This window comes from Lepisma saccharinum, chromosome 26 (genome assembly GCF_977018435.1).
Source record: "Lepisma saccharinum chromosome 26, izLepSacc3.1, whole genome shotgun sequence".
Taxonomy (NCBI): Eukaryota; Metazoa; Arthropoda; class Insecta; order Zygentoma; family Lepismatidae; genus Lepisma; species Lepisma saccharinum.
In genome coordinates this window covers 12,116,292-12,126,627 of record NC_139254.1, presented here as the reverse complement: position 1 = coordinate 12,126,627, position 10,336 = coordinate 12,116,292, and the positions used below count along the sequence as shown (strand labels likewise).

The 10,336-nt window shown below is 40.6% G+C and overlaps 1 protein-coding gene across 1 annotated transcript in view; it reads right to left on the bottom strand.

The window, feature by feature from the left end:
- Window positions 1–4,565: 4,565 nt before the first annotated feature.
- The window catches only part of LOC145979380 (pickpocket protein 19-like), a 50,434-nt gene continuing 44,663 nt past the window's right edge, over window positions 4,566–10,336 (bottom strand). The window contains exon 10 of the mRNA XM_083112249.1: window positions 4,566–4,813. Coding sequence (XP_082968375.1) covers window positions 4,566–4,813 — 248 coding nt within the window. The remainder of the gene's footprint in view (window positions 4,814–10,336) is intronic.

The following is a 10,336-nucleotide window of genomic DNA, read 5'->3' as shown; positions in this document are numbered from 1 at the left end:
CACTACGTGCAACACCCCACAATTGTATTCCTGTTAAATCTTAGTACATTCAATACATTTGCATAGGGATTTATAAAATAAGTAATTTTAAGTAAACAATTACAGCAATAATTCTTAGAGTGGTCTAGAAGATTTCTGACTAAAACTTCCGAGAACTGCCCTCAAATTGATCACTTCCCCTTCCCCAAAACACTGAAGTAGCATGTAATTATTCCTAAATTAATCCGCATTGTCTTTAACAAAGGGGTTCGATATACGGTGGAGGTAGTGGTTTGGATCTCATGTAAACTAGAGGTCAGTTCCGATTAGCTTGCCTGTGCATAACGTGGACTTGTAAACTCAAACTCCACGTAGTCTCTGAAAAGAAAAAAACAACTGATTCATGTCTTTCCGTCTTATATTTTTAAAAGTACTTTTATTAATACAAAATTGTTCCAAATTTTCTCTTTGAAAACTTATACCTAGTCACAAAGAGACCTTGGAGTATTTAAGGGGAGTTCCCCGCACTATGGCCTCTTAATGCTAAGTCTTGTTTATGAAGAAAAAGTAAACTGCTCTTGCCCCCCCCCCCCACGCGTTGCCACCCAATTGTACTGTCAGCACATAATATAGTTTTAGTTGCATTCAATTGTGTGGCTACACTATGCTGGTTATAAGCTTAAGTGGACTAAATTTATCACTACAGATTGGTGCTCAGAGGGGCGAACGCCTCTTTGCTCTATGGGATACTACGCCACTTATTCGTAGTCTTCCTTAACCCTTTTACTACCTTCTATTCCTGATTAAATTGAGATGTTTGGCCAGAATTGCTATTCTTACCAATTTGATGACTGACAGAACATTATACACATGCGCATTTATTGTAGTCACGTGTTTTGAAATCTAAGGCTTGGTATTGTAACGGTGTCATACTCAAAACTCTTGATGCTATCATGCAGAAAAGCATTTACTATATGTGTTCATTTATATGCATCCTTAAAAGTAAAAACTGAATGACAAGGATATGTGGCTTGATTACTTAGCAAATATTTTGGGAGCTCCCTCTGTTGTGATATCAGTTCCTTTAGTATAGCTATTTTGCCTACTGAAACAATTACAAGAGTAGCTCTCTCACCCTATCCAGAATTCTGTATGTTGTCCGTGAAATACGTACGGTATGCGCCAAAATATACAGTACTGAAACTCGCGCATCTCGAACACGTGGTTGCGTTTGTCGACGGGGCATAGCTCCAGCTGCACGTGTTCGCAGTAGTGAGAAGGAAGTTGTGTTGTGCAGTTGTTGTTAGAAATAGATCTCTCGAAGAAGAAAAAGTATTCATAGTTGAGCATTATTTCCGCTCATACGGAAGCGGTCGTGAAGGTGGACCGAGTTTGAAAAAGGTAACCGGTCTATATGCAACCCAAATGACAATCGTCCACTCCACATGCCTTAACCTAACCTAACCTTAGGTTTCCTGACAGTTATGCAACCCAAAAGGCACGATTGTTATTTGGGTTGCATATAGACCAGTCACTATATTGTAACATGTCTTTTACTTTTGTTCATCTTTTCATTTCAGTACTGTATATTTTGGCGCATACGTTGACTTGACACCCCAGAGTAAAACTTTACACAATCGCAATTCTTTTGTATCGCTCTTAACGTACTTGGGAATTAAAGTGGCGTGTTAGGAGGGACTAGGGAAAGAGGAGCTGGAAATGGTTGCACGATTGGTTCAAGGGCTAGATTGAAGAGTCCACACTCATGATTTTTTTTTCTCAGGGGGGAGGTTGTAGTGCTCAACGTTGGGGTAATGTGCAGGATGCTAACCTCCCAGTTAAGAAAATCCTCATCCAACTAGGATGATTTATCTACATAGGCGAATTCTCTTCTACTGCATTTAATCCATGTTGATCTAACTGGATCACTTCGAGCACTGGTGGGCAGAGCAAGATTTAATATCTCGCTCTTCAGTCATAAAAATATCATATTTTACCTTCTTGTTCTTCTATTGCAAGTCATACGATTTCAATTGAATTAAAATACCATGGCGCTGTCAAGTTCAGACTTGAGTCCATTATGTAAATAGAAGCTGGATTGGACTTGATTGATTTATTTATTTTCCATCGCTTTTCGTCCACTTTTGGCTAATTAGTATGAGTGATGATATGATGAAATTGATGAAGGGACACTCACAAAGAACACCCATACTCAGGCCGGGATTCGAACTCTGGACCCTTAGCGTTGTACCGTTCTGTGCTAACCACTTCACCACGGAGGTCAGAACGATTCGACTTGCTTCCTTTCCATAATCATCTATCACTTTGTTGATAAACATTTTTTTTTGTCTTTTTGTTCTTTTCACGATGCAAAGATATCAGAGGCCACTTAATCTGCTGCCTTTCATGGCACCCCTCGTCCATGTTTTCATGCTACAATTTCATAATTTGAATTATATGAAGTTCTTCTTGTCACTCTGTGAGCGCCCTTGGTAAGATGTGGTAACTGTGCAGACACTGGCGTACACACAGAGAACTAAATGCATCATATCGATTGATGCACTAAAGTGTGTTTTGTAGCTTTTTCAAAGAATCAGATTCACATTTGATGCATTTTGGGGCATTTTTGTATGTCGTGAAAGAAACACCAAAGTGCATCGTTTAATTCAAGTGAGGATTTCTTTCAGTCGAGAAGCACTTTAATGCATCAGTTGATGCACCTTTCTGCATCTTTTTTGGATGATACATGCTGGTGCATCAAAACGCATCAAAACGTATCACCTGATGCATTAAAGTGCATCTGGACTGAAAGAAATCCATCCTCACTTGAATCAAACGATGCACTTTGGTGTTTCTTTCACGACATACAAAAATGCCCCAAAATGCATCAAATGTGAATCTGATTCTTTGAAGAAGCTGCAAAACACACTTTAGTGCATCATTTGGTTCTCTGTATGTAGGCAGGATTTCTTTTTCAGGAAGGGCTGGAATTCTAATGGTGGAGAGTACATAGCTCCATTCTAGTGTATCGGCACACACAATACAATATTTTGTATTTTTAGAAATTTTCAAAAATGGCAATCGGGAGTCATTTTAAGGGGGGCGTTGCATTTACCACTGGTTTTTCCAGAGTTCATCATTGTTTTTTATTTGAAAATATTGATTCTTCTCAAAATTTCGGATTAAGCTGTAGCCCCATCAGCCCCCCTCTGCGTACGCAAGTGTGTGCAGGGGCAAGAAGGCGAGTGAACGTGAGTTTACGAGAAAGGTAGCTTACAACCTTCTAACTTTAGCTTAGCTCAAAATTCTGGCACCATAGGACAACTCTGCTAACAACAGTTAACGGAGTCTTCGTATGGTTATTTTAGTGTCTAACAAAAACATATTTAGTCAGGGTTAACAAGAGGGGAATAGTTTGGAATAACAACAAAACAAAAGTTGAAGGTAACCAAACATTTTGCTTACATGTGACAAACAAATGATTGATCATCAGAACCAAATTATTTTAGTAATAGTGCACATTTGTTTAGAGTTAGCAAAGAATTTGGTCACAATTACCAACTTTTTTCGTTTTATGATTTAGATTTATTTTCTTTTTGTTGAGCCATAGGCTGTACGCACTACAGAGTTTTGATTTTTCTACAATATTTTGTTACATTTAGTTTTATTTTAAGCTGTCTCTTACTTTGTCCCCTATATACACATTCTTCCCCTCCCTCGCCAGTTCTTCTTCCAGTCTTTCTTCCTTGCCCCACTTCTCTTTTCCTGCACTCTCACCAAAAAAGAATACATTTTACTTTAGACACACACTTACACTATAAAGATGGAGCATGATCACTCATTTCGCTGCCTTCTCTAATAGCTTCCCCCCTCCGTTCTCTTACTTCTCCCAGGTATTTCCCCAGTTACTTCCCCGCTTCCTTTATCTTTATTCTGTCGTCTGCCACTTCTATCACCTCCCTCCCTGTTAAGTTTTACATCCATTTGTTCCTTAGGTCACGTGTAGAAGGGCAGTTTAGTAGAATATGCTTGTCCGTCTCCTCCCCATCGCACAAAGGACATATCGTTTCCCCTGCTTCGTTTCTCTTTCTCAGTTGTTTCCATCCCCCTAATATGAACCATGCCAGCGCGCCTCTTTCATTTTTTCCCACAACCTTGATATATTTAGCTTTCCTCATTCTCTTACTCTTAGCTGTTCCCCGATTGAGGTCTTTATTTGGCAGTCTGCTATTGGTTCTTGTCTGTCTATGTCCAGTAACCTGTCTCTCATACGAAACAAACAAGTTGTTCTGCGTAGATGTCATATACAGTGCGTTTGATTACATATACACGCAACACGAAATAACATTAGACATCAAAATCAAAGTTTACATGTTTTATTATTATTATTATTATTATTATTATTATTATTTTGAAGGCGTTACAGGAGGGTGTGCAACCCCTAAAGCGCTCATTCCCCGCAGACACTTGCTCAAGTTCTAAATATAATATACTCAGTTGAAGAATTTAGGTGGCGCAGAACCCCGACAACCCCCAGCTTAAATACAACACAGAAAGCTCGCTGATAGTGATACGAAAGTGCAAGATCATTCCACAATCTTTGTCAGCGGGACGCGAGTTCTCCTAAACTGCCTGTTTGTGCCGGTTACAGATGTTTCAAAGCCAAAGCGCATCGTGTGTTTTGCATATGTGCCAATCGTCACGCCGTCGTCTTTTGTGGATGGCTGGTCGCACATGCACACACACATGGGTCGCAAGAAGAACCAGTACATGAGCTCCAGGCCACTGATCATACTGAATCCAAGGAACAGTCCCGCAATGCCACCAAAAGATACTGCAAGACGAGATAAAGACATTAATCAGCTATACATACGAGTATGTATACAGGGTGTCTCAAAGGTAATAGCGCAAACTGACACAGGTGAAAGTACACGATAATAGAAGCAAAAAAGTCTCAGTGAACATGGGTCTGCAAACGAGCCATTTTCGAGATAATCGCGAATGTGTGATTACAAGACCCCACTTACTTCATTGTTTGTAAACGTCGTCCTAGTTGGTAAAATGCCAATAATGTGTGCGAATGTGTGGGTACAAGCCGTACCACCTCTCGGAAATGTTCTGTTTGATTACAACGCCACCTTTCGGAAATGTTCTGTTTGATTACAACGCCACCTCTCGGAAATCTTCTGTTTTGTAAACAAAGAGCAAACCTCCGACCGCGCAAGGAATGAAGCACTCGGTGTTTACAAAATGCAATCAATGACGGTTTGTAACCACACATTCGCACACATTATTAGCATTTTACCAACTAGGACGACGTTTACAAACAATGAAGTCAGTGGCGGCTTGTAATCACACATCCGCGATTATCTCGAAAACGGCTCGTTTGCGGACCCATGTTCACTGAGACGTTTTGGCTTCTATTATCGTGTACTTTCACCTGTGCCAGTTTGCGCTATTACTTTTGAGACACCCTGTATATACCCTTGTATTGTATTGTAGAAAAAAATGGTTGATTTATTTCACTTCGCGTTTCTGTCATTTTTGGCTAATTGCGAAGATAAGGATGAATGGTAACAAGAGGAAATAAATGAAGGGACAATCACAAACACATATGGACAGAACACAACACTAGTCCCATAGAGGATTATACTCAGGGGCTTGCTTACCTTGTGATGACGAAACGACGGTAGGAGGTGAATTTAACCATTGAAACGAATTGCAAATATGCGCTAGTGTTGCGATACGCAGATAGGAAAAAAATGTCAGAAACTGAACACACGAAATCTAGCACATGAATGCACATTTCCTCGTGTACGATGCTTTCTGCTTTATAAGCAATAAAACCCAGGGTCAGTTTATGGGTTGAGATAAAATGAATATACTGACGGGTAACTACTTATTATACCTACATAACGTGCAATAAAAAATATTGCCTCATGTTTAGAACGAGCAATAAGATTTTTTTTCTGTTTCAATATGCTACAATGTAAACACAAAATGTAGTACAAATAATACACCGTACAATGTAATTTGAAGAAGTTTAGTACATCACTCTATGAGTTTCTTGAGCTGCGGTCTATGGCTTTGTGCAGTGACGTGCGGTGATGTCGACACTTGGGGTAGCAATCAGTGGCGTGCCCAAGGGAGGTTGGTGTGGGTCATAATCTCCCTCCTCCCTTTAGGGCCCAGTATTCCTAAAAATAGAACGTCAAAGAAAGCAAAGGATTGCAAAATGAGGAAGGACTAGTGAAAAGAAGCACGTGTTAATCCCACCCACTTTCGAAAATCCAAAACATGTTGATTTGACTATTAAGCCAGAGATCCCGGGTTCGAACCCCGACCTGGGCATGGGTGTTACTTGTGTTTGTGACTTCATCAATTTTATCGTACCATCTTGACGATTAGCCAAAAGTGTAGGAAAAGCGAAGTTAAACAAACCAAATCAAACAATCAATCAATGATTTGATTTGATTTATGCTACTTAGCGTCGCTGACACATTTGGTTAATCGCGAAGATGATACAATACAATTAAAGATGAGACAAACACAAATAACACCCATGCCGAGGTCGGGTTTCGAACCTGGAACTCTTGGTGTCATAGCGTGCAGTGATAACCACTCCCCCGCGGTTGGTTGATTTGGTGTTTAAATCCACGTTATGTACATACAAGCTAATCGGGACTGGACCTACAGTTTAAAGTGGGATCCGAACCACTATGTGCCTCCACCGGGTACCGACCACTTGCACTCCCACACGGAGGTTGGCCGACAACAAAGATGAGTGGAAAGCTCTAACTATTCGGATACGTGGGTATCGGTAAAGCAAACTGCGTATTTACTCAGTGGTACGTAAATTTCAATTGGATATTTGAAACACCATATTTGTATATGATTAAAGTTTTTTCCAAAAAAATTTCATTGCTTGATTTCCCTAATTTCTCCATCTCACGATCTCGTTACTGAAAGATCCTGGCTCGAGCCCTGGCCTGTTCATGAGTGTTTCTTTGTAACCACTTTTCATCCGTTTAATTTAATCAACCTTCATTGTCATGGCAGAATTTAGGTAAAGTGATGGAAAAGCAACGCTAAAGAAAGGGGGGGGGGGGTACAAATAATTTCCTCCCAGAGCATCTGCAGGGCACTGTGAAATCAGGAGTCCAGAGTTCTCTGTTTATGATTGTCCCTCGTGACTTCCATAAGCTCATTAGCTACTTATCGCGATTAAATCTATACAGCTAGAAAAAGCGATGGGAGGTGGCAAAAAATCAATATATTAGAGGAGATAAACAGGTAACAAAACACACTTTTTTCTTCTTTCTTCAAAGATATTCATTTGGCTTTTTGAGTTCTGGGATACATTTTTCATTCCAAATTATTTCATTATTCACTGCAGAGTACAACACATAGGAACAAGAATGGGCGCTCGTCATGGGTTCGAATCCCGGCCTGAATTATTCTTTGTAAGGTCCCTTCATCAATTTCATTATATCATCACTCATCGTCATTTTCGCGATAACCAAGTGTGCCAGAAAGGTGAAGTAAAACAAGCCAGCCGGACCCTGTGGCCGAGTGGTTAGCACATCGCGCTGCAACGCCAAGGGTCCCGGGTTCGAATCCCGCTAGGGCTTGGTTGTTTGTGAATGTCCATTCATCAAATTCATCATTTCATTACTCATCCCCATCTTCGCAAATTAGCCAAGAGGCACAAAACGCGAAGTAAAATAAACTAAATCAATCAATCAATCAATCAATAAAACAAGCCAAACCAACAACAACAATTAGAACGCGCGTTTTCTTGCCCAAATTAATACATCGGTATTTATGACTGTTTAGCTTACCCATTTTTTATTGGAGGCCAAATTATTAGTATATTTAAATAAAACACTACTAAAACGAGAGCGAGAGAGAGCGTGAGCAAATATTTGTTATTTAGGGTAATCATTTCCATATTTGAAAAAAAGAGAAAAGAAACCATAACACTTTTGTCTGCACATAATACAAGTAAAACTACATCCCATATTATACATACATATTGTACAACGTATAAAAGGTTGTGTAAATACAGAGAACATAAGTACTGCAGAAAATTTTCCCCCGAGTTCTTTAGAGGATTTACAAAGGAATCGAAGGGAAACCAATCCCCTATCTGTCCTATAGGAGATAGACTGGAGGACCTGAAAGCACGGGCTTTCAACTATGGGAGCGGGGGGCGAAGGGGCAAGGGAGGTACAGGCAGAAATCTTCCCTCTCCATTCGGGGGGTTGTCTATACCTGGTTCTGGTAAGGCGGAAGAAGAGCCAGCTAGGGTATCCAGCCTTGCCAGCTGATCTCATCGAGGGACGAGAAACGCGTGTAAAGAAGTGTTGCATATGAACTGAGGCTTCAAGACAATAAATATTGTGATTTGAAAATAATTAGAGACGTGAGATTGATTGATCTATCTCTGCTAGACTAAGCCCCGCGACAGGTTAAGTTTGCAGCAACATTTCACACATGTAGACCCAAACGTGCGCGCAGAATATAGTTCCGCTGCAATACTGCCGATTTTCTCGCTGCCTGTGACATAAACAGCTCGACGGTTGAGGCAAGATTGGAACGGGAGATGCTGAGCGCCGTTCTCGCGTGGATTAATACATAACACTTGCTGCAAACTTAACCTGTCGCGAGGCATAGCTACTCCTCAGTGCACGTCACTGGCTTTGTGACTTCAAGTTCCCGTCCAACCGTTTGACTGCACTACAAGTCGGGACGCGCTACCAACCGGCGTGGAACCACCCGCTCTGGTAGCGACGCGCAGTTGCCGGATTGACCTACTTCAGGATTTTCGCGAGTCCACAGAAACACGTGTAGGATTAAACATCTGGTTAAACAGTCAACAACAGGACACTTCCATTGTTCTCATTCTCAGCAAAAACAATTGATTCTTTAACTACTACTTCTGTTCTTTCATTCATTTTTTATGTTTTTACATACAGGTAGATCGAAGCATTAATTACAGATGTACCAAATGTATCATTAATGTTTAGGAAATCGAGCAATTGCCAAGCGTTTCGTTGTAATTAATTGAACTCTGTATTGCCAGAGCCTGTATTATCCTGTAGCTTCCCAAATTATCTCACTTCACACACCCACATGTGCCTCCCCGATGGTACAGTGGTAGGGTAAACGTCCTCGCCTTGTAATCAAGTAGTGCTGGTTCGATACCCTGTCGAGGCACGTAGTGGTTCCGATCCCATTTCCAACTGTAGGTCCATTCCAGAATAGCCGTAGTGTGCATAAAGTGGAATTTAAAACACCAACTCAATCAATCAATCAATCAATTCACACACAATTGATTTGTTCTTGATCTTGATAAAGTCTTCTCTGTACTACAGTAACTCAGTTCTGTGAAATTCTGCATAAAAGGTAAATTTTTGTAGGTTCCGCAAAATATAATTTAAAAAACGTGTTAACGAAACCAAGTTGTACGTAATTTGTTTATACGTTAGTCGCCCTAATTTTCAAGAAATACATTTCATTTGTACGTTCTGAAGCTTCAACTATGTCACAGAAGTATAAATTCCATGTCGTTACAAAACAAAGGGCGAGTTTCGTATACAAAACATTAGGCGGGCATAGCTGCGGTCGGTATTGAGTTGCGAAAAAGACAAACGTCGCGGTGTGACAAAGAAGGCAAAGAGAGGCGGCATGAAATCAAAGGAGAACGATTTGGCACAGTTGTTCATAACACAAGACGCATTTTTTTTTGTAGGTAATTATGATACGATACAACACAAGTAAAAATATGCTGGTAACTGATGCTTGCAATGTACCATAATAAAAACACAACAGAGGGTCTTTCAGTGAAGGTTTTCGGTTGCTGTGTAGAGCAGGAAGATAAAATGTTTCATGCTTGCCAGAATGTAAAATTCACACGGGAAGTTAACGTTAACCTACAAGAAACTTCAGATTCAAACTTCTAGATTAGTTAAATTATCACTTTTTCGAAGGAAATAACATATATTAGCATACTGATACGTACGTGCTTAATTTCGCGTGACGCTTAATTTTCTCCCGAGCTTGCCAACAGCTGACTAGCATGTCCGTCTGTTTGTGCGAACGTGGCAACGTAGAAAACCCCCAGCCACATGGCAGCCAACGAGGAGACAGAATTTGGTCACGTTCTGCCGTCCTGCGTTCTGATTGCACGCCGCTTCTTATCGCGTCCCGACTGTAGTGGCTACCGCATCTTCTTTTCCACAGGCTCTGGTAAACATTCTAACGTAGAGAATTGTTGTCGTTGCGGTGTTTAATATTTTCATATTGCAACACTGTCGTTCCGTCGATTCACATTCAAGCGATGCATTCACTTTAC